This window comes from Phyllobates terribilis, unplaced genomic scaffold (genome assembly GCF_046119375.1).
Source record: "Phyllobates terribilis strain yellow unplaced genomic scaffold, ASM4611937v1 Scaffold_691__1_contigs__length_813055, whole genome shotgun sequence".
NCBI classification, from domain to species: Eukaryota; Metazoa; Chordata; class Amphibia; order Anura; family Dendrobatidae; genus Phyllobates; species Phyllobates terribilis.
In genome coordinates this window covers 425454-452817 of record NW_027363451.1, presented here as the reverse complement: position 1 = coordinate 452817, position 27364 = coordinate 425454, and the positions used below count along the sequence as shown (strand labels likewise).

The 27364-nt window shown below is 47.0% G+C and overlaps 1 protein-coding gene across 1 annotated transcript in view; it reads right to left on the bottom strand.

Annotated features, from left to right (window-relative positions):
• The window catches only part of LOC141235839 (uncharacterized), a 100779-nt gene that overhangs the window by 30675 nt on the left and 42740 nt on the right, over nucleotides 1-27364 (bottom strand). Inside the window, 3 exon segments of the mRNA XM_073668190.1 lie at nucleotides 10624-10628; nucleotides 19005-19018; nucleotides 26711-26726. Of these exon segments, the coding sequence (XP_073524291.1) occupies nucleotides 10624-10628; nucleotides 19005-19018; nucleotides 26711-26726 (35 nt within the window).

Here is a 27364-nt window from a genome sequence, read left to right as displayed (position 1 = left end):
GCGCTATCCGACGCCATTTTACTGAAGGCACATTTACATTGAGTCTTCAGCAAAATGGCGCCGGACAGCGCGGTATGGGCACACGCGTACTCCGGCACCACACTCCTCCCCCGGCCTCCGGCAGAACGGGACACCGCACCTCTGGAGCACAGGGAAGAAAGGGGAGTATAAGTGTTTATTTTTTAGTATGTGTCCAGCGTAATAGGGAAGAGGGGGCCACATATACTAGGATAGGGGGGGTGAGGGGACCATACATACCAGGATAGGAGGCCATATACCAATAAAAATGCTCGCCATCCGGGCGTAGAACAGGTTCAATAGCTAGTAGAGAATAATGGGGGATCTCCACATACCTCCACCTGCAGAGCCACCACCACATATATGGCTGTTGTGTGCGCATAGGACCTGTGATGAGGTCACAGGAGGGGAGGAGTCAGGAGTCACATGATCAGGGGCCTCAGTGGATGCAGGACTCTGCTGTGCTGATTGTCATGGTGCTGGATGAGCTGAAGTTTATGTGTGGGGTCAGGAGGGGTTTACAGTGTGGATGTAGCAGAGCCGCGCGTGTACGAGGTGTACGGAGCGGAGCCGCACGTGTACGAGGCGTACGGAGCAGAGCAGCGTGTGTACGAGGCGTACGGAGCGGAGCCGCCTGTGTACGAGGGGTACGGAGCGGAGCCGCGTGTGTACGAGGCATATGGAGCGGAGCCATGTATACGAGGCATACGGAGCGGAGCCGTGTGTACGAGGCATACGGAGCGGAGCCGTGTGTACGAGGCGTACGGAGCAGAGCCGTGTGTACGAGGCGTACGGAACGGAGCCGCGCGTGTATGAGATGTACGGAGCGGAGCCGTGTGTGTACGAGGTGTATGGAGCGGAGCGGTGTCACTATATCACTTATCTCTAGAAATGTACACATACAGTACAGAATATATACATACTGACCCTACATCTACATTATTTACCGTATTACCTTTTGTACATTGCTGATAAATGCGGACATGATGACGACACATGGACGGAATAACAATAGGGATGAGACTCGTATGAGCTCTGCTGTGAAGGCTTTGTCCGGTCAGTCGGTGCCGGCTGTCAGGATTTCCCAGTGTTATTAGCTCTGGGCTACAAATAAATGACAAGTTCATAAGTCTGGAAGCAATAAAAGAAACTTCGGCACTCCAATCTAGATGCAAGGGATGTTTATTTCGAAAAACCCCATGAGAGATGAGCAGGTGGGGGACATACAGGCACACGTTTTATTGATGACATATTTCTGATCTGGGCGGTGTAATGCAGCGGCTTGTGGCATTACTGTAATGGTCCGGGGTGTGTTCTGGCTGACCATGTACCTCCCCCTCAGGTGACTGATCACATGACTGTGACATCAGCACAGGTCCTGTGCACACAGAAGGTCTGATTACATGACTGTGACATCAGCACAGGTCCTGTGTGTGCACTGGAGGATAAATAAACCCTGGTAGTTTTGAGACAGGGTGTGAAAGGCATGAGGTCTGTTCCCTGTGTGGGACAACGTTAGAGTGTGAGGCCTAGTGAGGCCTAGTGAGGCCTAGTGAAGCCTGGTGAAGTCTGAAAGGCAGAGGCTGGATCCTTATGTGTAGGAGATGCCAGTAGCCTTGGAGGGCAAGAGGCTTGGAAGACAAGAGTCCTGGAAGGCAGAGGCTGGATGTTATGTGTGTAAACATACCAGTAGCCTTGGAAGGTGCGAGGGTTGAAGACCCCCATCTGGGAAGCCGTAAAGCCACAGCTGTGGCAGAACAAATCTGAAGCAGCTAAAACCCTGCAAAGGTAAAACACTGCTTGATGTGGACATTTATATTGTTACCTTGCTGAAGGCTGTATCTGGAGCCAAGTGGACATATTTGTCACTGGAAAGGATTGTGAAATACTGGAAAGGTGTTGCATGTGTGCTATAATTGACCCGGTGAAGCGAGTGTCCCCCAGCATGATGACTAGCGCTGCCTTACATGTGGTGGAGAATGCGGGCAACTGCAGCCCGGTTGCTAGGGGCAACTACAGCCCGGTTGCTAGGGGCAACCGCAGCCTGGTTGCTAGGGGTAACGGCACAGGACGACGAGTGTGGATACAAGAATCTTGCTGTGGCTCGGCAGGGTCACGAAGATTAAAGCATCTTGCTGTAACTCGGCGGGGTTACAAAAATTGTCCTCGCACTCAAACCTGGTTTTGCTGTGGCTCGGCGGGGTCACGAAGATTAAAGCATCTGTCTGTAACTCGGCGGGGTTACGAAAATTGTCCTCGCACTCAAACCTGGTTTGGTGTGGCTCGGCGGGGCCCCGAAAATTTTCGGGGGAGAGCGGTGTGAAGTGTCTAGTGTGAATAGTATACCGCGATGGCTGTGAACGAAGTAGCAAATGAAACTGAAGCTATTGAGCGATTAAAGTTCAGGTTAAAACCACAGCAGGTATTTGAGAAACGTCTACAGGACATGGTGCAGGAATGGCAGGAGCTGTGGGCACCGTATAGAATGGCGGCAGCGAACCATTCTGTCAACTCTCTGGGGCGCCAGTATTGTCCCAGAGTGCCCGGGGAGGTGATAAGAGATGTTGTGAACTGGGTCCTAAGACTATTGCTGATTATTTTTCTAAAAATCCCCCTACATGTGTGGGTGTCCAAAGGGGGCGGAGTCCCAAAAGGGGGCGGATTTTCAAAAGAGCATGGAATATAGAAAACCAAAATTTGTTACTGGTTGTGGGTTGGTACCGCCTAAAAATGACAATTTGACCGTTGATAACGGGGTTGCTCCAGTAGAAAGGGTTGACGTCAAAGTGGGAGGTGACCTGTTAGTCCACAAAACCATGGGGAGTGACACAGACCCCGTAGCTGATGGTGAAACTACGAAAGTAGAAGGAGAGTTCAGTCAGGAGGAGCTAGACGAGGAGAGAAAGTCCCCCTCTCGTCGTCGACGGCGCAAGGGCCACAAAAAGGTTGCTCCTGTAGTCTTTGCTGCAAGTGAAAATAAAGAAAATGTAATACTGTGTGCCTTTTTTCCAAGTGTGGATCCTCCTTTAGAGGCAGAAGAGGAGGTGACATTGCTAGTAGCAAACTCCGGTACAGTACTGGGACAGAAGGATCAGGATCTGACAGCCCTGAAAGAGGAGGTGGCCAGTCATGACCAAGAGCTGTAGCCTATCAGGCAGCAGTGTCAGAGTGACGTGCAGCAACTATGGGAAAACCTGGAGAGCGTGTCCTCAGACCAGAGGAGCCTAGAGTCTGAACGGCAGAAAATGTACCAGGTTGTGAGGAACTTACAGTGAGAACTGGAGGGAAGCAGCGAGGAAGTTAACCAATGGAAGGAAATGTTCCAGGAAATTAAGGCGGACCGCCGCAAAACCAAGGAGGAGGTTTTTCAATTGGAGATTGACAAAGCGGAGTGTGAAGATGAGTTGTGCGAGGTGAAAGATCGTTTCACCCTGGTACAGTTAGAGCTGTACCAAGTGAAGAAAGAGCTGTGTGAATCCAAGAAGGAGTATGGTGAACTCAGTGAGGAACTGCAACAAATTAAGAGAGACTATGAGGATCTCCTCAAGGTTAAGGAAAAACTAGAGGATGATAAGGGGGATGCAGACCACATGCACCAAGTGGTTGAGACCACTCTGCAGGACACCCGTGATGAAAATGATGATCTCCGCAGAAAGACCCTAGGTCTGGAAGCTCAGGTGAAGGAGCTGCAGACGTTCTGTGATAATCTCCAGAGGGCAGAGTTGTGCCTTAAGGAAAGAATCAGCAAGATGGAAGCTGAGTGGGAAAAGATGGAGGAGTCTATCAGAGAAGCCACAGACCAGGGCCAGGAGTTGGCCACTGGAGATGGGAGGTATGAAGCAAATACCTCCTCGAATAATGCGAGCTCGGATGATTCGGTGGATGTAACAGCCGAGATCAAGGAGCTCAAGGAGAGGCTACAATCACATTTGAAGCAAGAGAAGCTTGAGAGACTGGCTGTCGAGAGCTGAGTGGGCGCATTGGAGACAGAGAGGTCTGAGAGAACTCTACTGATAAAGGAGCAGTTGAAGCAGGAAGAGCTCAGAGATGGGCTGCTGAGAGGCGAGTAGCTGAGCTAGAGGAAGAAGTTTTCGAGCTCAAAGGTCGCCTGGCAAAGTATCACTCAGTGAACGAGGCCTCCTTGGAGAGGGAAAAGGGCAAACAAGTTGCACTTACTCCTTTATACCATGAGAAGGGGGACCTGAGGAGAGCTAAGAGAGTGTTAACAGAAGATAAGTATGAATTGGAAGTGGTCAAGAGCAAAATTCTTGAATTTGTAGCGGTGAGTCAGCTCAGGGGAAGCATACAGGGTGAAGAAGCTGAAAATCAGTTGTCCCTGAAACCTGAGCCAGATGATCATTTGGTGACCACTGGTGAGACAGAAACTCTCGGTACAAGTGCCTCATAGATGTACCCGAGGATTTGAGAGAAGAATGCACCAGTGAGTCCGTGCATGAAGAGTTTAAGAAGGCCGTGAGAGCCTGTAAGGTGTACTCGACCTCAGAAGCTTAACAGCTGGTGGTCCTGTCCACAACCGAAGTCACAGTGAAGAGGGTGGCTATCCTAAGTGACATGCACTGGCAATGTATTCGCACGAAGCGGTTTCTCCGGTTGAAGACAGAACAAGCCGTTAGACAACTGGAGCTTATGAGAAAAGCTCACAGTCTGCGGGAAGAAGTCATCCGGGTGCCTCATGTTTTGGTGAGAAAGCTCATTGGGAGAAACGGCCAAGCCATGCAAATGATGGTAAAGAAGTCTGGCGTGATGAAAGTAAGCAGTCCACGTCAACGTCAGGCCTGGATACAAGATGAAGACGGCATGGTGTCATTCTCCGCTGTAGGAAAGGAAGAAAATCTTGCATATATACGCATGCTGATGAAGTACCAAGTGACCTACCTGCGAGAGGTAGTACAGTTGAATCTCACAAGACTGCAAGTGGAAAGACAGAATCGCCTGAGCAGCAGAAGATGGCAGCCGTCTAGAAATTGTGAGACCAGACAGAGAAAGGGCCCTTCAAATAATAGAACGGCTACAGTAGAAGTTAGAGACTTTCCAAGATGTCCTGAGGATAGTGGGCGTGGGTTTAGAGGTAGTGAGACCTCCAGTAACTCAGGTCTGAGTGGCCCATACAAACGACCCAATAGAGGACGGGACAGTACGGAGTCGAACCGGACCTTAGATACCAGGGCATGCGAGTCACACTGCTGTATTGACTGCTGGGAGCGGGGGAGGTCTGACAAGGTTACGACTGACCGCTGGGAGCGGGGGAGGTCTGACAAGGTTACGACTGACCGCTGGGAGCGGGGGAGGTCTGACAAGGTTACGACCCGGAAATGTGACTTGACGAAGTCAGTGACAATGACAGATGGTAGGTCCCTAAGGAATGGGCTAATGTCGATGACTAATGTTCCAGGGGCTGAGCAGCGCAATTATCAAGTACATGGTCTTTGTGTGTACTGTGGGTTATAATGTGATTGTGTATATTATGTGTTCAACCCCACAAGTTTGAACAGAGGGGGGGGGAGATATTAAATGCAGCGGCTTGCGGCATTACTGTAATGGTCCAGAGTGTGTTCTGGCTGACCATGTACCTCCCCCTCAGGTGACTGATCACATGACTGTGACATCAGCACAGGTCCTGTGCACACAGAAGGTCTGATTACATGACTGTGACATCAGCACAGGTCCTGTGTGTGCACTGGAGGATATATAAACCCTGGTAGTTTTGAGACAGGGTGTGAAAGGCGTGAGGTCTGTTCCCTGTGTGGGACACCGTTAGAGTGTGAGGCCTAGTGAGGCCTAGTGAAGCCTGGTGAAGCCTGGTGAAGTCTGAAAGGCAGAGGCTGGATCCTTATGTGTAAGAGATGCCATTAGCCTTGGAGGGCAAGAGGCTTGGAAGACAAGAGTCCTGGAAGTAGTTATGAAGTATAATAAACTGCTGGATTGTGAAATACTGGAAAGACGTTGCATGTGTGCTTTAATTGACCCGGTGAAGCGAGTGTCCCCCAGCATGATGACTATTCTGCCTTACAATGGGCACAGAGAATGACCTTACACTATTCTATCATGACCTTAATACCAAGGTCTCTAATTTAACATTCACTTTGCATCCGTCTTCCCACTCTGGTCATTTCCTGGACACATGGATCACACTTACTGACACGTGATGTCTCATTAGTGACTTATATGTAAAACCGACAGACAAAAACCGCCTATTGCTGTGTTCCAGCTGCCACCCACGTCATGTTAAAAGATCTTTACCCAAGTCACAGCGCTGTATGGGAGATCGGATTGTGTCTACAGCAGACGCTAGAAAAATTAGACACGAGGAAATGAATATTAAGTTCCAGCAGAGAGGTTATCCTTCCCATATCCTGAACCAGTCAACTAAATCTAATTTACCGCACAACAGAAACCCACGATTAACTTTTGTGAATACCTACCATCCTTTTAGCGGAGCAATATTTAAGTGCATCAAACAACATTAGTCCCTATTAGGACAATTATATCCTGAGGTGCAGGAATTCATTGACGTCCCCTTATTATGTCACATGAGATCTCAAAATACCCGGAACCATCTGGTCAGGGCTGATGTGGGGTCCACAAGTAGAGGACCCATTCAACGCACTCTAGCCACCCCACGCAGGGGTACCTTCCCTTGCCTGGGCTGTCTACAATGTTCAAACATTACAAAGGATGATACGTTTACGCACCCCCAGTCCGGCAAGCGTTTTCCTATTAAGGGATATTTTACGTGTGATTCTACTTATGCTGTATACTTGATCAAGTGTCCATGCGGTCTCGGATATGTAGGTGAAACTACCCAGCATATCCGAGACCGCATCTCACAGCATAAATCCACTATTCAATGTGAACATACAATGCTATCTATACCAGCACATTTCTCCGCTATGTCTCATGATATATCACAATTGAGATATCAAGTAATTGACCATATTCCATCAAGTAGGCGAGGAGGCAACCGGATTCAAAACCTCAAAAAATGTGGGTCCTATTGGACACATACTTTACAGACCCTCACTCCGAAGGGCCTTAATAGGGAATATGAAGTACAACATCATTAGATTGTTCTCTATATTTTTTTGCCTTATTCTGTTAAGAATTATATTTGTACAATAATAATAATTCAGTACTTCTGATCGCTTTTTCTTTGTTTTGTAGGTCATTAAATAAGGTCATTATTTACTTCTGAAAAGAAACCCATATGCACACTTTATGATTTTCCAGGACCCTTTGCTCACCACGGGGTTGAGTTTCTACTAGGTCCTTCTCTTCACAGTGGAAGCTATCCTTTATTAACCCTAGAACGCATGACCATAAAAATCTACACTTTCACATACCTGGGGCCTTTTAGGCCCGTGTGCAAATAATAAATAAATGACCAACTGGAAATGACAAACAACTATATTCCTGAGGAATACCTAGAGTTTCAAAATTCGAACTAAAGTAATCTTGCAGAAAATAGAAAACAATTAACAGGACGGGCCTGCGAGGCCCCAGGTATGCGTTCTGGGGTTAATGACCTTTTTTCCCTTCATAATAGACCCTCACTTGGCATAAATATGGCATTGTTCTGCATTATATTAGTCGGTCTATTTATATACCACTGACAGCTGTGTGCGTTCCACTTCGTCCGTTGCGTGTCAACTTACATACCGGAAGCACGTCCCATGTACTGCTCATGCCCGGAAGTCTCTTAAGTCTCACTGCTCTCCCTTGCGTTCCAGCACGCGCACCGGAAGCCTGACAGTTCACACTGCGCAAGACCGGAAATTCACATATGCAAGCGGCGCGCACGCTGTCATAATCACCGCACCACGTTCATGGGGTACATAAGGAAGACACCTTTTCCCTCTTCACTACACTACATATGTCCTGAATACTCCCCTCATTACCAGGTATGTGGACGTTTCTGGGCATCTTCCGCTGTCTTGTTTCATTTGTATATGTGCTCACACAATCTATCCTATAGATGGGCCTCCCCATATTACCCCTCTACCTCTTACTTATATGTGATTGCGCAATCTACCCAATAGATGGGCCTCTCCATAATCCTTTTACCCTATTACTTTTTTTTTATTTTTGCACTTTATTTCCTATCCCCTATTGTCATAACATTTACTGTCTAAGTAGAGCCTCCCTTTGTAGGGGATCAGTGACACTGCTTTGCTACAACGACTCCAGTTCCATTTATTCCATGGTATTATTAAATAGCCTATGTATCTATCCAACCTAATCTTTTACCCCAGAATGTTCTTTTTTGATTGTACGTACTCCTCTACTATCATGCGTAGCCTCACAGTGTTCTAGTTTCTGTATGTATAAATTATGGATATACCGATTACAGTTTGTATGATATATCTTATTTCGTTTATGTTCAGCAAAGGCCCTGATAAAGACTAGTGTTGAGCCACCCCCGTAGTGTTCGAGTTCGGTTCGGTTCGTCGAACACCCGTGTGTTCGCCGAACTGTTCGTCGAACTGTTCGTCGAACACCTTCGAACACCGTTAAAACCAATGGCAGGCAAACAAAAACACATAGAAACACATAGAAAACACGTTCAAAGGTGTCCAAAAGCTGACAAACTGCTCAGAAGACATAACTAACACATGGAAAAGTGACAAGTACATATAGTCATGCGAAAAGAAAAGAGGTGGAGGAGTAAAAGGAGGGGGAGACACAGATATAGGCATGTCATGCCCTTCTAAAATCCAAAAAGTGAGAAGCCGACACGGCCAGTCCGCTCCTGCCAGTGCCACCTCCGTGTCGCCGGGTTTGTGCCAGAGCCGCGGTGAACCCTGACGGCCAGCCCCCCTCTCCCAATACTGGTGCCTGTCCGCTGGTGGGTCGAGCGAGCCCCCCTGTGGTGGAGGCAGCTCTAACCTTTTTAATTTAAATTGTCTCTCTAATTTGAATGAATACACTTTAAATCCATTTACAAGGATCTATTGGAGGGCAAGTCTCATGCCAGCAGCCGCGGTAATTCCAGCTCCAGTAGCGTCCACTAAAGCTGCTGCAGTTAAAAAGCTTTTATAAGGATCGAGCTCGGCTGTCCACCGCAAGGCATCCTACTGCCAGTCCCAGCCCCTATGCCTTGGGGTGCCTCCTGATGCTCTTCACTAAGTATCCCATGGTCCCGAAGCATTTCCTTTGAAAAAATTAAGTGTCTAAACTACAGGTGGTGCAGCTTGCTTAACAGCCGGGATAATCCGCTGACTAGCAGACACTGCTACTAGGCACAAAGTATTTCCTGGGCTAGATGCAGTTAAAAATTTGTAATTAGATACTCTCGTTGGATGCTGAGAAAGCATTCCATAGAGTCTCCTGGCACGCCATATATGATTCTCTTAAAAAGCTTGGGGTAGGGGTCTAGGGGACCCTTTTATAGCCAAAATCACGGCCCTGTATCGCAATACGTCACCTAGGCTGAAGATAAATGGAACTGTAGCACCCTGAGGGCTCGGTTGCTACAGACGTATTGCACCTCACCCAGAGGTGTGATATCTCACTCTCAGGTAAGGATGGAGTGTGGATCAGGACCCGACACCTGCATGCATTACACCACATTGCCGTGGGGCAGGGCGACCAATATGCCCCTGAGATGGGCACGACAGTCCCTGTCCCTGGCTGGAGTGGGGGGAGGGAACACTGAGGAAGGGGAACCCTGTAGTGCAGGAGCAGGGAGGAAGCAGTTCCTGGGTGCATTGAGAAGGGAGTATAAAAGGTGGGCACCATCTTAGTTCAGTGCAGAGAAGTCTGAGCAGAAGTGGCAGGGAGCAGGGGCTCTGCATGAGCTCTGCTCCGGAGGCGGGCCTAGTAACAGAGGCCCAGGCCTGGAAGAGGGAGAAGGAAGGAAGAGGAGTGGAGAAGGCTCCAGGAACGAGGAATGAAGGGATCCCAGGGGTGCGGACGGGCGAGTCGCCACCGCACGCCCGAATCCACCTGCGTGGAGGGGTCAGGCCAAAGGGGGAGACCGGTCCCCGAACTAGTGGAGGCAGGAAACGACCCTCAGCTAGAAACCGGAGGCTCTGACATTTTATGTGGCGCAGCCCCTCGCTACACCCGCTAGGAAGGCACCACATAGGGTCAGGGAAACTGGCGCCAAGTTTACCAAGAGGAGGCCCGAGGCAGCCGGACAGAAGTGTTGGTAAGAAAGGCCAGACAAAGGACACACAAAGGGGGTCCTGTGAAGTGCTCCAAAGTTATCTGGGAGTTGTCTGAGCCCCTCACCTGGTGAGCACAATACGACGTGGGCAGCCGTTACCTGCAGACGTGGTCTGGATAATAAGAACTGTGAGTAAAGGCCCTGGACTGCATCACTGACTCCGTGTCGTTACTGCTGCTGCCCTGCACCATCACCCCCATCCTCCGCATACACTGCCCTGAGGCTATACTCCTCCCGTGGGGAGTTATGCTACGCTCTGCTGCACCCACAACACCAGCCTCAGCGGTCTGCCCTGGAGCGGCGGTTCACTCTGACCGCAATCCACGGGTGGCGTAGTCGGACATTTAAACATCAAAACCACATAAATAGTTCCGCCACTGGTTTGACCGCCCTGAGCCACGGAACCGGGTTGCCGCCACGGAGACTACAACCACCAGCATCCACCAAAAAGGGTCCGGCTCCGGGTGTCCCAAGGCCCAGGGGGCGCGTCAGAACATTTTCATCACCTTTCACAATCACCAATGGGACAAGGCAGGGATGTTCTCTGTCCCCTCTCTTATACATCCTAGTGACGGAGCACCTGCTCTCATCAATTCGCCATAACCCCAATATTAGGTGGATTGAGGTGGGAGGCACCGAGTACAAGTGCTCTCTATTTGCTGATGATGTCCTAGTATATATCACTCAATCACATATATCCATCCCTGCTGTTATGGCTGAAATAGATCACTTTGTTACATGGTCAAATTTTAAAATCAATGCAGCGAAGTCTGAGGCCCTCGATGTCTCCCTCCCCAAATCCATATAGGATTCCATCCAGTCCAACTTTCCCTTTGCCTGTCCCTCACAGGGTATCAAATACTTAGGAATTCCTATTCATAGAGACCTCTCCCATCTATGTTATCTTAATTTTGGGCCCTTTATTGAACAACTCCATACAGACCACGGTTGGCAAGTTAGAACTGTAAGATTCACTACGTGAACCGCTGGTGTTTTGTGGAAAAGCACATGTACACTGCGTTCCAAATTATTATGCAAAAAGTGTTTAGGAGTGATAAGGGAAGAATTTGTTTGTTTGTCAGTTAAACTCATTGATGGTGATGTGTGTCAGGGCTCTTTATATCACTGTAAGCAATTGCAGACACCTGTGCTAATTAGTTTGGCAGGTGTGTCCAATGAAAGGCAAGACTACTTAAGAAGGCTCTCTCACATTATTAAGCAGCCTACATTTTCTGCCAAAATGGGAAAGAAAAAGGATGTGTCGGCTGCTGAGAAGCAACAAATTGTGGAGTGTTTAGGTCAAGGCATGACTACAATCAACATTGTGCGATGATCAGGATGAAGTGTCTTGGCAATCAAGAAGTATGTAGCTGATTCACAGTACACACGTGTGCGTGCTGATAAGGGCAAATTGAGGACTCTTTCCTACAGGCAATTACGTCAGGTTAAAAGAGCAGCGGCAAAAAAGCCTTGTCATAGCAGCAGACAAGTTTTTGAAGCTGCTTGTGCCTCCAACGTCCCCCGAACAACAAGATGCAGGGTCCTTCAGAGGTTTGCAGCTGTGCATACGCCATCCTGTCGACCTCCTCTATCCACTTCACACAAGCAGAAACGGCTCCAGTGGGCCAAACATTACATGAAGACTGATTTCAAAACAGTTTTGTTCACGGATGAGTGCCGTGCAGCGCTCGATGGTCCAGATGGATGGAGTGGAGGATGGCTGGTTGATGGACACCCCACGCAAACACGGCTACAGCGCCAACAAGGAGGAGGTGGAGTAATGTTTTGGGCTGGAATCATGGGGAGAGAGATTGTCGGCCCCTTTAGGATCCCTGAAGGCGCTAAAGATGAACTCCATAATGTATGTGGATTTTCTCAAACAGCACTTCCTGCCATGGTTCAAGAAGAAGAACCGTGTATTTCACAGCAAGATCATTTTTCTGCATGATAATGCACCATCTCATGCTGCACATAAAACATCTGCATCTCTGGCTGATATGGGCATAAAAGGGGACAAACTTATGGTGTGACCCCCATGCTCCCCTGACCTCTACCCCATTCAGAACCTTTGGAGCATCATTAAAAGGAGTGTCTATGATGGCGGGAGGCAGTTCACATCTAAGCAACAGCTCTGGGAGGGTATTCTGTCCTCATGCAAAACAATTGAAGCAGAAACCATCCAAAACCTGACAAATTCAATGGACGAGAGAGTTCAGAAGCTCCTTTCGAACAAGGGGTCCTATGTGAAAATGTAACATCACCTAGAATAAAGTTTTGAGTTGAAAACTGTTTGATTTCAGTTTCTAACAACCTGCTAATGCTTATAATTTCAAAAATGACCATTTTTTTGGTCTTTATTAAAATGAAAAGGTTGATCGAAAAGTTTGGGGGATCTAAGAGTGTGGCAACCCAGTAGTCATGATTACTTCGAATTCTGACAATATGAGGGTCATGCTGCAGGTAGTGCAGCAAGAAGGCACTTATGTGTCTTGCGCATCTCGGAGCCCCAAAATTATTTTCCGGGCTAGATGCAGCTAAAAATTATTTTTAATTTTAAATCTGGTGAAGCTTATTATAGATGGCCTAATAGGATCAGTGCTGCACACTGCTACAAAGCCCAAATTATTTTCCAGTCAAGATACAGATAAACATGATTAGTAATTTGAAAGCTTAAAACGGTTGGTAGGGTGATTTTAACCAATCATCAAGCTTTTACTCTCCCCAGGATGACACAGGGGTAGAAAAGTCGTTTCGGATCCATGATTTGTTCATCTTTATGAACGTGAGTCTGTCTACATTATCAGTGGAGAGCCGCGTGCGCTTATCTGTCAGCACACCACCAGCAGCGCTGAACACACGTTCAGACAGAACGCTGGCTGCGGGGCATGACAAGATCTCCAAGGCGTAAGTGGCTAGCTCCGGCCATTTATCCAGATTGGAAGCCCAAAAAGAGCAAGGGTCCAGTGACACAGTCGTGGCTTCAATGTTTACTTGGAGATACTCCTGTACCATCGTCTCTAGGCGTTGACTATGTGTCAGACTTCTTGTCTCCTGTGGCCTTGCAAAGGATGGGCTAAAAAAGTGGTGAAATGATTCCGCAAAATTGATGTTACCAGCAGATACTGTGGTTCTGTTACGGTTTGAGTGCTGAACACTTGACGGTCCCACGGTTGGAACTGTGAGATTCACTACGTGCACCACTGGTATTTTGTGGAAAAGCACATGTAAGATTCTGCAACAGTCTCTGCTGATACTCCTGCATGCGTGCATCCCTTTCTATGGTAGAAATAATTTCTGCAAATTTACTTTTGTACCGGGGATCTAACAGTGTGGCAACCCAGTAGTCAGGATTATTTCTAATTCTCACAATTCGAGGGTCATGTTGCAGGTAGTGCAGCAAGAAGGCACTCATGTGTGTTGCGCATCCAGGAGCACCAAGTCCCTGTTGTGTTGGTGGCGAGGTAACAATCATGCTTCCTTCCTCTGTCCTCTCCCCCCAACCTCGCACAACAGAAATGTGATCAAGGTCTCCCTCATCTGATGAGTCTTCCATCAGTTCGTCCTCCACTTCTTCCTGGGCTCCTGCACCTTCCTCACTAGTTTGGCTGCTACCATGCGCCCTGGTAAAACCATCTCCCCCACCCTCACATGCCTGCCGCCTTGGTGCTGCCGACCGTCTGGACCTTGCAGATGTTAGCCCTTCCGCATACAACTCCTCCTCCTCTACTTCCTCCACCTCCTCTTGTGCCACCACCTGACTCCGAATTCTGTTTAACATGTGCTCCAGCATGTAAATCACCGGAATAGTCATGCTGATAATGGCATCGTCAGCACTAAACATCTTCGTCGCCATTTCAAAACTGTGCAGAAGGGTGCATAGGTCCCTGATCTGAGACCACTCCTCCAGCGTGATTTGCCCCACCTCTGAATCTCGTTGGCCCAGGCTATACGTCAGAACGTATTGCACCAGGGCTTGTCGGTGCTGCCACAGTCGCTGCAACATGTGCAGAGTTGAATTCCACCGGGTAGGCACATCGCATTTTAGCCGGTGAAGTGGCAGGCCCAACGACTTCTGTAGAGATGTAAGTCGCTGAGCTGCGGGATGCGAACGGCGGAAGTGAGCACACAGCGACCGTGCCCTCTGCAGAAGGCCATCTAGTCTGGGATAGTGGGCTAAAAATTGCTGGACAACCAGGTTCAACACGTGAGCCATACAAGGCACGTGTGTGACATTGCCCCGGCGAAGGGCCGCACCCAGGTTTGCAGCATTGTCGCACACGGCCTTCCCTGGTTTCAGGTCCAGTGGAGACAACCATTCATGAAATTGGTTCTCCAGAGCTGACCACAACTCCTCAGCTGTGTGACTCACATTTCCCAGACATTTCAATGTAAAAACCGCCTGATGACGTTGAGCCCTACTGCCAGCATAGTAAGGAGGTGTGCAGGATCCCTTCTGCGCAGTTAGAAAGCTTGTGGCATGACCAGACAGGCTTTGGGTGCAGGTGGAAGACCGAGAGGAGGTTGAGGAGGCAGAAGCAGTGGAGGAACTTTGACATAAAGAGGATTGACACACAACTCGTGGGGACGGCAAGACTTGGACAGCAGCCCCTTGTCCTGCTGTCACCATAGTTACCCAGTGCCCAGTCAGCGACATGTAACGCCCCTGTCCATGCCTACTCGTCCAAGTGTCTGTGGTGAAATGCACCCTGTCACACACAGAGTTTCTCAAAGAAGCGGTGATGTTGTGTGCGACATGCTGGTGGAGCGCAGGCACACCTTTCTTTGAGAAGTAGTGCCGACTGGGCATCTGGTACTGGGGCACTGCGACGGACATAAGGTCTCGAAAATCCTCTGTGTCCACCAGGCGGAAAGGCAGCATTTCTGTAGCCAAGAGCTTGCAGATGGTGAAATTCAACCTCTTAGCTTTCTCATGGCTAGGAGGAAATGGTCTTTTACTTGTCCACATCTGAGGGACCGAGGGCTGGCTATTGTGCTTAGACGGGGTTGATAAGGGTGTCCCCGGCAAACTGCCGGTCTGTGAGGAAGATGCAGGCGGACATGTTAGGTTGCCTTGATCCAAAGGTGGTGCTATCGATGTCGGACAGCGCTCAACACCAGCCGGTGTTCCCACCTCCAAAGAAAATGATGACCTGCCAATCACGCTGGCTGTTGCGGGTAAAGAGGTGGCAGGTCTGCGCCCCAAAACAGGTGTGACTGCTGTCCCCCCAGTCACAGAGGATGAAGAGGCCGCGGATGCACAAGATATGGCAGACGGTGGTTGGCCCGGCCGGCTAGGCCGCATTGTAGCACACTGAGCTTCCCACTGCAACTTATGCTTCATGTCCATGTGCCGGTTCATGCATGAAGTACTCAAACTATGTATTTTTTGGCCTCTACTTAGCTTTTGCTGACAAATGTTACAGATAACACGAGTTGGGTCATCTTTATCGATCTGAAAAAATGCCCAGGCTATGCAAGGCTTAGCACCCATGCGACCTGAAGAGCCACCACGACTTGTGGTGAGAGGCAGAGTTGTGTTTGAGGATGCAGTTGTTGACGTGCTTCCAGTACTACGTCTCTGTCCAGGAAGGCGCAACCTGACCTCGTCGTCACTAGCATCTTCCTCCACCTCCTCTGCTGACCTCATCTCTTGGCTGACTGTGGGTTGACAGTAAGTGGGATCTCCAACCTCATCATCATCACCCTGTGTGTTATCACACCCGTCGTCCTCAGAGCCAACCTGTTCCTGCCCTGACAAAAAACTAAAGTTGTCGCTCCAATCAGGTATTTGAGTCTTATCATCGTCTTCCTCATTGTCTCCACCAACAGGAGTTACAGTTTGGGAATGAGGGTCTACATTATGGTCAGAACCTTCTGCGTCTGGTCCTGGATCCGACTCATAAAGATTCTGGGCATCAGTGCAGATCATTTCCTCGTCTGGATTCACAGAAGCGCTGGAGTCGACCTCTGATTCCCAGGCTATAGTATGAGTAAACAGCTCTGCAGACTCAACCATCTGTTCTACCTCATACTCAGACGGGCAGCTGGAGATTTGGGAGCTGTGAGGAAGCAAGTGCGATTTGGGTGACACCTTTGAGGACTGGAGTATTTGTGATGTTGAAGTTGATGTGGAGGAGAGCCCACTTAAAGGAGCACTTGATATCCGTTGAAGCACCTGCTGTTTTTGTGCCTCATCTGGAATTTGTAGCGATTGGCGTGGCCGTAAGAAAGGGATCTTATCACATTGTCCGCTAAAAGAAGTAGACATTTTAGTTTGGCTGGAAGATGGTCTTTCTTCTGCACCTACCCCACGGACACAACCTTTTTTCCCCTTCCCAACACGCCTATTCCCCTTTCCACCAGCAGCAGGCCTTTTTCCACTCATTTTGGTGGTTAACTAATTCACAACTCTGGAGTTGTTTGCACAAAAAAACAATGGATGGTAACCGAGCAGAGCTGAGTGGCCAAACTGTGGTATTAGGCCAAAACTATTGGCTGGGTTAGATGCAGAAAAAAAATATATTCAGTTTGCAACCTGATGGAGGTCAGTATAGATGGACTAATACAACAAGTCCCACACACAGCTAGAAGCCCAATATTTTTTCAGAGGTAGATGCAGAAAAAAATATATTCAGTTTGCAACCTGATGGAGGTCAGTATAGGTGGACTAATAGAACAAGTCCCACACACTGCTAGAAGGCCAAATATTTTTTCAGAGCTAGATGCAGAAAAAAATTATATTCAGTTTGCAACCTGATGGAGGTCAGTATAGATGGATTAATAGAACAAGACCCACACACAGCTAGAAGCCCAATATTTTTTCAGAGCTAGATGTAGAAAAAAATTATATTCAGTTTGCAACCTGATGGAGGTCAGTATAGATGGATTAATAGAACAAGTCCCACACACAGCTAGAAGCCCAATATTTTTTCAGAGCTAGATGCAGAAAAAAATTATATTCAGTTTGCAACCTGATGGAGGTCAGTATAGATGGATTAATAGAACAAGACCCACACACAGCTAGAAGCCCAATATTTTTTCAGAGCTAGATGTAGAAAAAAAATTATATTCAGTTTGCAACCTGATGGAGGTCAGTATAGATGGATTAATAGAACAAGACCCACACACAGCTAGAAGCCCAATATTTTTTCAGAGCTAGATGCAGAAAAAAATTAGATTCAGTTTGCAACCTGATGGAGGTCAGTATAGATGGACTAATAGAATGATGCTATGCCCAAAAGATTTTACTTCACTAGGTGCAGTAAAAAAATTGGTATTCTATACACAGGTGGTATATCTTGCAACACAGATAGGCTACTCCACTGACTAACACACTCTGCAATAGGCCAAAAAGGATTAGCTTTGCTAGATTCAGCCAAATGCTGTGAAAAAAACTTGCACAGCACTGGCACAGACCTGCCTGGCAAAAACTGATAGGAACTGATGTAACCTAGTCCTGAAAAGGACTCCAATTACAATTAGTCTTTACTCCCACAACCTATCTATTTAAGAGCACAGACCTCCCTGATAAAAGTCGTAGGAAATGCTGTAACCTAGTCCTTAAAAGGACTGCAATCACAACTATTCCCTACTCCCAAGCTATCTGTATATTTGTGCGAAAATTGGCTTGAAATTAACAAGGTATAGCGCACACAGCAACAGCGGTGCCGTCTAACATGCAGCTGCAGCAGTGAGAAAATGGTGGCGATGGGGAAAATGGCTTGGTCTTATAGGGCAAGGACATGTGACATACACTGCCAATGACACATGCCCTTGCTTGTGTGAAAAAAAGCACTTCGCTCCGTGTGTGCGCTGCTGATAGGCTGACAGATTGCACCTCCCCACTGTAAATGCGGGAAAGAGAAAAAAAAAATGGAGATCTTCATTGTTCCTGCAGAGATCCATCCCCTGCCCCTCCCCCCACCCCGCTGTACACTCAAACTGCGTATTAACATTAATTTTCATCATTACTGAGAAAAAGTCCAGTTATGATTTTGGTGCACGAACAGTTATCGAACATAACCTCGAACAGCCGAATTTTTCTCAAATTGTTCGTGTTCGCCGAACGGCTCGAACACCGCCCAAAACAGCTCGAATTTGAGATTGGCGAACAGTTCGAGTAGAACAACGCTCATCTCTAATAAAGACCATATTAGGTCGAAACGTTGGCCTGCTCATCTCTCAGGGGGTTTTCTAAATAATCATCCCTTGCATCTACATTGGAGTGCCAAAGTTTATTTTATTGCTTTTGGAATATATTACTTCAGAGCACCCCTCACATATAAAACAGGGAGCGACCCTTCATTTCTTCAAAATTCATAAGTCTGGGACATAAAATATCTCAGATAAAGAAGAGCTCTAGGATTATAAGAAAATTCTAATTTTATTCAATTACATAATAAAAATGACAATAAATTCATGTAAAATACAAGGATAGCTCAAAAAGTGCAGAGCATTAGATTGTGACTATCAGATTAGTAATGTGCAGAACTATGGGTAAAATAGGAAAGAATTAATAAATGATTAAGTGCTCGTGCAATATATTCTCCCTGTATGTTAATAATTATAAATCACATAAAGTCTTTTCTCTATTTTCTCCACTATTCCCGTCTCATCACTTCTACACATCTGTATATTTTTGCACTTTTCTTACAGTTTCTCGGCATCTCCTCTCCATATTTGCTGCTTAACACACGCCATTTCCCTCATACTCCCTTAGTCACAATTTCTTTTCACACATTTGGGCAAATTATTTTTCCTACACTAATTTCACTTATCCAGACAATAAGTATAATGATACTCTTCTCCCATGGGCTCTTCTTGTTTAAATTAGTTGTACAGTTTTCACAGTGATAGGTATACGCTATAACAACATATGCAATTTCTAGTAATCTGAACGCATATATAGCATTCAAAAAATACTAAATAATCTGGATTATTTTGGTAATTCAAACATTCTCATACGTATAATTCTTTTATATCCCCCTTCTTCTCCTGTCAATATCCAAACATATATAAAACTTATATAAAACATATATAAAAACAGCGCAGAGAACCATCTAAGTAATAATGGGCGGTAATGCGCATGCGTCTCCTGAGGACCTCATAGACCTCACTCAGTGCGGATCATAGTAACCGCTTGCGTATACTGCTTGTGGTTCACCTCGCACATGAAGGAGATCACTTCCTTATGAGGGGGCACAGGAACATCATGCGCCAACGACACCACCCACTTCATGACATCAGACGACATTTATTATTGGCCGATTGAGTAAAAACGTATCTGTAACTGATTGGTCCAGTGACATATTTAACCAGGCCATGCCTCCCACTTAAGACACACCCCCACGAAGAAGCCAGAGCGGTGAAACGCGCGTTGGGGTAAAAGGGGACAGACTTGTATACAGATTGACTATTCCCTATGTTCATTCAAGTGAAATAAGTTTACCTGATAAGGATCCTATGTGGGGCTTAATTGTGAAGAAACAGGAATAGTGGTACAATGGAAAAAAGACTTTATATGATATATAAACTGCGGGTAATTATTAACATATAGGGAGAATATATTGCACTAGCATTTAAGAATGTATTAATTACCTAACTATTGTACTTCTGCATATTACTAATCTGATAGTCACAATCTAATGGTTGGCACTTTTTTGAGGTATCCTTGTTTTTTTACCTGATTTTATTGTCATTTTAATTTTGTAATTTAATAAAATTAGAATTTTCTTATGATCACCGAGCTCTTCTTTGTCTGTGATATTTTATGTCACAGACTTATGAACTTTCTAGTCTTATTGAAGTGCTATGTATCATTTTGGAACATACAATGATAATACAATTAAATGGCGCCTGGCTCCCCCACAGCTGTGGCAGCCACAGCATAGGAGTTGAGGTCGGACGCCTTTTGCAAGCTCTCCCTCCTTGGCTTACTGTCCCCTCCTGGATGTGCCCTTACACTGTCACCCCATACTACACCCCAACACTACTCAGTCTCTATTCTGTGCCCACTCACACTTTTCTCCCCCCATTATTTCCCCCTCCCCTCCTCATACTGTCTTCTCTCACGTCCCCCTGCAAACCATACTGTCTCCTCATATATTTACCCTCACACATCCCCCATACTGTGTCTGCACACATCACATCACCCTCGCTCCCCATACTGTCCGTATACATTTCCCTCCTTCGCTCCCCATATAGCGTACGCACCAATCACCCACACACAAAATCTCCCCCACACTAAATCACCCCCACCCATACAATAAATCTTCCCTCACACTAAATCTTCTCCCAGCCATACAATAAATCTCCCCCCATAGTAAATCACCCCCAGCCATACCATAAATCACCCCCTATAGTAAATCACCCCCTAGCCATACCATAAATCACCCCCTATAGTAAATCTCCCCCCAGCCATACCATGAATCACCCCCTATAGTAAATCTCCCCCCAGCCATACCATGAATCACCCCCATAGTAAATCACACACTAGCCATACCATAAATCACCCCCCATAGTAAATCACCCCCCACAATGAATCTTCATCTCCATTCCATCTTCGGTGTCTTCAGCTCTGAAGCACAGAGCACTTTCCACCAATCTGCGCCTCTGCAGCTGCAGCCCCGGTGAGTGGTGTCAGCAACGTGATCACATGACCTGACCCTGAGGTCAGAGCGTCAACGCTGGGAGCCAGCACGCTGCAGCTTCTCTGAGCCAGTGTCAGCTTGACATTCTGCTCAGAGAATGGCCAACTCCTTGTCCGGGGGGGGCGGCAGAACGCAGCTGCCGGGGGAGACACATCAAACTGCCGCATTAGGCGGCCCGACTGCGCCCCCCTGCCAGCTGCGCCTGGGTCACATGCCTCTGCAGCTGGCACCCGGCGGCGATCACTCCCGCACAGCCTCTGTGCAGGCGCGATCAATGAGGAGTAATAATACGTACCTGGTCATTAAGGCCCAGGGCGCAGGTATGTATTATTACGCCCTGCGTCAGAAAGGGGTTGAGGAGCAGGTTCCCTATACTGTTATAGCATATGCAGTGACTGCAAGGCCTGCCCAAAATTTTGAAAAGCCTCAATACCCCTTTGAAGACACATAGAGGAGGTCCTGAGTAAAAAAAAATGTTCCCATTATAAAGGAGCGGGTCTCCTATACTGTTATTGTGTATGCAGTGACTGCAAGGGCTGCCCAGATTTTGGAAAAAACTCAATGCCAATTTGAAGACACATAGAGGAGGGCCTCAGTTAAAAAAAATGTTCCCATTATTAAGGAGCAGGTCTCCTATACTGTTATTGCGTATGCAGTGACTGGAAGGGCTGCCCAAATTTTGGAAAAACCCCAGTACACCTTTAAAGAGACTTAGAGGAGGTCTTCATTAAAAAAAATTGTTACCATTGTTAAGGAGCGGGTCTTCTATACTGGTAATGCCCATGCACTAAGTGCATTGGCTGAAAAACCTTTATCCCTGTGGGGTATACATGAACATACTGTATAACCTACAGAATGTTAGAGGTAGGCCTCTAAAAAAATATTCCTATGGGCATCATAAAAACCCTTACAAAAAAATTATGTGGGTGTTGCTTCACGGTCACCCTGGTGATATGGTGGTGTAGGATAAGGAGAAGGAGGAGGACAACAGAAAATAGACAAAATCAGGAAGAGTATACCCATGTCTGGGTGTGAAGAGGTGCATGGGAATAGACCCCCCCAAAAAAAGCCACTGGATTTGACTTTATGTTCCGCTGCTATCATCCGGTGGTGATGAGAAGTCTGGTCCAATCCAGCCCTTGTTCATTTTTATAAGAGTCAGCCTATTAGCATTTTCAGTTGACAGGTGGATGCGCCTTATAATACCCCAGCGACACTAAAAACCATCTCTGACAAAATGCTAGACTCCAGGACCTCCAAGGCATAGAGAGACAGTTCATGCCATGTGTCTAGCTTGGATACCAAATAGTTGTATGGCACCGGGACGCTGGTACAGTCGCCAAGGTAGTCCTTCAGCATCTTCTAAAACTTTTCTTTTTTGTCAAAGTAACCCGCGCATCATATTTGTGTCTCTCTCATCTGTACTCCTTGGTTGTCCAAGGTACTGTGACCTCTGCCGCCAGCAATTTCAGATGTGAATTTTTTTTTAAATTACGAAACAAGGACCTTCTAGTACTGAAACATTTTACTAGACCTCTCCACCGCGAGAAGGAGAGATAGAAAGTTCTCCTTGTAACGTGGGTCTAAAAGTGTGACCAACCTGTAATTACTGTAGGCCAAAATGTGTACAACACGAGGGTCATGAGAAAGGCAGAGGAACACAAACTCAGCCATGTGTGCCGGACTGCCAACAGCCAAGTCTTCCCTGTCCTGACCAAGAAGACCACTGTCCATGCTCCCCTACTCATCCTCCTCATTCTCCCTTTCCTCAGGCCATCCACGATGAATAAACGGTATGAATGTCATGTGGGTAATACCGTCTGTAGGGCACAAAACCAGCTTCTCCTCCTCATTAGCACCCAATCCGAGTTGGGATGAGATGAGGCTGGGCTTTGTGGCATCAGCCTGTATGGTTCCTTGCTCCATATGATCATGCTGTGCCTCTTTAATTGTGAGCAGCGAGCATTTCAGAAGACAGAGAAGCGGGATGGTGACGCTAATTATGGCGTCATCGCCGCTTACCATCTTGGAGTCTTCAAAGTTTTGGAGGACGACACAGATGTCTGACATCTATGCCCACTCATCAGTTCTTATGTGCGGAGGATGACCTGAATGCCAACGGGCGTGTTGAAGCTGCTACTCAACAACTGCCCACTACTGCTTACAAATAATTCCCAACATGTGCAATGTTGAGTTTCAATGCGTGACGACATGGCACACCAGTCGGTGAGCTGGAAGCACATCGGCATATGGGCCAGCACAATGGCCAAGCATGATGCGTGTGTGAGCTCTCCTCATTTCAGAGCAACCACCAGGTTCCAGCCATTGTCACACACGACCATGCCTGACTGTAGGTTCAGCGGTGACAGCCACAGATCTGCCTGCTCTTTTACAGCTGTCAATAACTCTGCAGCGGTGTGCGGTTTGTCACCTAAGCATATTAGCTTCAGCACAGCCTGTTGCCGCTTGGCCGAGGCAGTGCTTCCAGCTTGCGATTGATGTGGTCATTTTGAAGATGGAGGTCGAGGAGGAGGTGCAGGAGCTGTACAATGTGGGGGCAACCCTGATTGACCCAGGGCCTGCAATCCTTGACATCGGGAGGATGTATTCCGCACCAGGATCCGACTGGGTCCCAGCTTCCACTATCTTAATTCAGTGTGCCGTCAGCGAGATGTACCATCCCTGGCCACAAGCACGTATCCACATGTCCGCGGTTAGGTGGACCTTCCCAGCATTGTTGAGGGCACGCATAATTTTCTGGGACACGTGCTTGTGTAATACAGGGACAGCACACTGGGAGAAATAGTGACGGCTGGGACCAAGTACAGAGGGATGGCCGCCGCCGTCAGGTTGCGGAAAGATTCTGTCTCCATGAGCCGAAAAGGCACCATTTCAAGTGCAAGCATTTGAGAAATGTGTGAGTTTAGTAGTGTGGCCTGTGGGGTGTTGGCTGCTTATTTGCGCTTGCGTTCAAAGGACTGGGGTAGGGACAACTGAACGCTGTGCTGGGACAAGGACGTGGACGCTGACGGTTGCAAGTCTGCAACGACAGGTGCAGGGCAGGAGGCATCTTCACCTGCATCATGGACGGAGGCTTGGCGTGCACATACAACAGCGGAACACGCAGTGGTGTCACCCGCAGACACTGTTTCTGTACCCTGGCGTTCGGCCAACTAGTTGGGTGCTTTGCTGTCATGTGCCTGAGCATGTTGGTGGTGGTCAGGCTGTAGTTTTGCAACCCTTGCTGATGTTGGCATAGCAGAGGTTGCAAATGGCCTTTTGGGGTTATCTGGACAGTCTTTAAAAAAGAGCCAGACTTTGGAAGAACTAACAGTTGTACTGGCAACTTCCCTTGTGTTAGTGTTCCGGGAGCAGTTGCCCGCCTTGTGTCTGTGGCCACCCCACTGCTTGTTCCTGCCTGTTGTGGTGCTACGCCTCCCTCCCCCTCTGTGCTGCTGTCCTCGTTATGCATGTCACTTTGCCAGATTGGGTCAGTGACTTTGTCGTCCACTACCTTGTCTTCCACGTACGCACCCTGGGCCACCTCCTGACTTGATGGCAATTGTGTCTCATCATCATCCACCTCTTGCGACAGTTTCCCACTGTTGACTTTGTGTGACCGTGGCTGTTAAAATATTTGGGCATTGCTACATGCGATCTCCTGTAGCCCCTCTTGAATTGGGCCGGGCAAGAGGCCCGAAACTATAAATGGATAAGTGAACAGCTCTTCAGAGTGTCCAAGTGTGGGATCACTTGTCTACCAGGCACTCGGCATGGTGGGAGGAAGGAGAATCAGTGTGAAGAATATGTGGTCCAGACTCACGGCTACTGAGATGAGACCATGTGGAAGACAGGGTGGTGGTGGTGGCAAACTTACTGGAAGCATTATCTGCTATCCAAGAAACAACCTTTTCACACTGCTCTAGCTTCAATAGTGTTGATCTGTGGCCCCCTAGAAGTTCGGACAGGAAGTTAGTTTGAGATAATGTGGGTGTTTGTTGTGCTCCCTCAGCAGGCACAATTTTATCTTGCCCGTGGCCTTGGCCTCTGTGTGCACCATTACCATCATGTCCACTTCCTCGTCCCTTGCCACGCAACTTGCCCATTTTAAATGGACTATAATATTTGTCACGCTCCCCGAAATTTCAGGATTATTACTGCAGTAATATCGAATCACGTCTGATGACCATGGTTTTATGCAGTCGCCTACTAGTACGGTATTTCTCAGCGACCAAGTGTGAATAGTTTTGACCAACATACACCTGCAAGACTTTAAATGGAGTGTAATATCTGATGTGCTTCCAAAAATTTCAGGATTATTACCGTAGTAATATAGGATCACGTCTGATGGCCACGTTTTTATGCAGTCGCCTAATTGTATGGTATATTTCAGTGACCAAGTGTGAATACTTTTGACCAACATACGCTTGCCAGAATTTAAATGTAGTGTAATATCTGATACACCCCCCAAATTTCAGGATTATTGCTGCAGTAATATGGGATTACGTCTGATGACTAGTGATGAGCAAATATGTTCGAAAAACAATCACCAATTTCAAATTTGGCATGAATATGGCAAATTGGGATTCATGATCGGAAACAAGCATTTTTTCTTAAAATCTGCAAAAATCAGTAACATTCGGTGAAAATATGGGTGAAATTATTTAACACTTTCGCTAGCATAGTGGTGGTGTATGATGAGCGGGAGGATGTGTTTGAAGACGGAGGGGCTGGGAAGAGCTGACCCTTTTTTTTCCCCTAACTTTATGTGTGTAAATCGCGACTAGCCAATCAGGGCGCAGAAAGCATCCACTCTGTCCAGACACAATGGCTTGTGCCGTTGGCTGCTGAAATCACATGTCCTCTCTATATGAAGAGCGGATATGTTGTGTCAGCGCCATTTCTGATTATAACAAGTCACAGATGCTGCTACTGGACGCTGCTCCTGCATACCGAGAGATTTTAGCTAGTTAGATAGGCGGTTGTTTCTAAGTCAGAGAGTTTAGATAACTAGTGTCCTGTGTGTCTGTGAAATCGACCTTCCAGCAGATTTTTTTTTTCTTGTGCCATTACTGTGTTCCAGAAAAAGACAGCAGGGCCCATGTCATAGGACTTTGTTGTGCATTGTGCTCCATGCTCGAGTATGTCTTAAAAAATCTATTTTTTCACTTTCTAATGTCATACAGCAGGCCCTACTAGCCCATCTTCTAATTTTGTGGGCTTTAAATTCAGCTGTATGCAGAGCAATTGAGTGCAGAGTACAAAAATATTTTTTTTTCATTTGCTAATGTGATACAGCAAGCTATAAGATCCCACCTTGTCATTTTGCGGGGGTGAAATTTAGCTGTATGCTGAGTAAAAAATATCTATTTTTTTCAGTTGCTAACAAGTAGTGATGAGCGAATATGTTCGAAATCCGAACTCCAAACTTAAGTTCGACACGAATATGGCACATTCAAATTTGTGATCGGAAACATGAACATTTTTTATTAAATTCGGGAAAATTGGTAACGTTTGCCAAATAAGTGTGGGAACTTGATTGCGGGCAGCTACAGCATTTTTAACAGTTTGGCTAGCATAGTGCTTGTGTATGATGAGCGGGGGTATGTGTTAGATGAGGAAGGAGCTGGTGATAGCTCAGAACAGGACATATCAGCAGCGCGTTTGTAATCTTTTTTTTCCCCCTGTAACTGTAAGTGAGGAAAGCGCGGCTAGACAATCAGAGCGCTGGAAGCATTCACACTGTCCAGGCACAAGAGCTTCTGCCATTGGGTGCTGAAATCACATGTCCTCTCTATATAAAGAGCGGCCATATTTACTCGGCGCCATTTTATCCATGTCACTGCCAGTGACAGACGCTGCTCAGTGTGCTCCTCCTGTTTATTGAGAGATATTAGCTAGATAGATGGGCGCTTGTTTGGTAGTCAAATAGTGTAGATAAGTCCTCTGCTGCTTACCTGTGAAATCGACCTTGCAGCACATTTTTTTCTTGTGCAATTACTGAGATTCAGACAGAAACAGCAGTGTCCATGGCATAGAACTGTGTTGTGCACTGCTTGTATTGTGCTGTATGCACAAGTATCCCTTCAGTCTGTTTTTTCACTTGCTAATGTGATAAAACAAGCAAGCCCTTGTAGCCCACCTTTTGATTTTGTGGGGTTGAAATTCAGCTATCTACAGAGCTTGTCAGTGTAGAGCACAAAAACCTTTTCTTTCGATTGCTAATGTGACAGTGCAAGCTATATTAGGCCACTTTGTCATTTATTGGTAGGTGAAATTCAGCTGTATGCACAGTAAAAAATAATTCTGTTGCTGGGCACAGCAGACAAAAGATTTTTTTGTGTTGCAAACATGATACACTCTGCTATAAGTCACCTACTATTTTAGTGGCATTGAACTTCAGCTGTTGTCAGAGTAAAAAAAATATATTTTTTCTGTTGCTAGCCAAACTACAAAAAATATTTTTATCTGTCGCAAACGTGATACACTCTGCTATAAGAAAGCTACTATT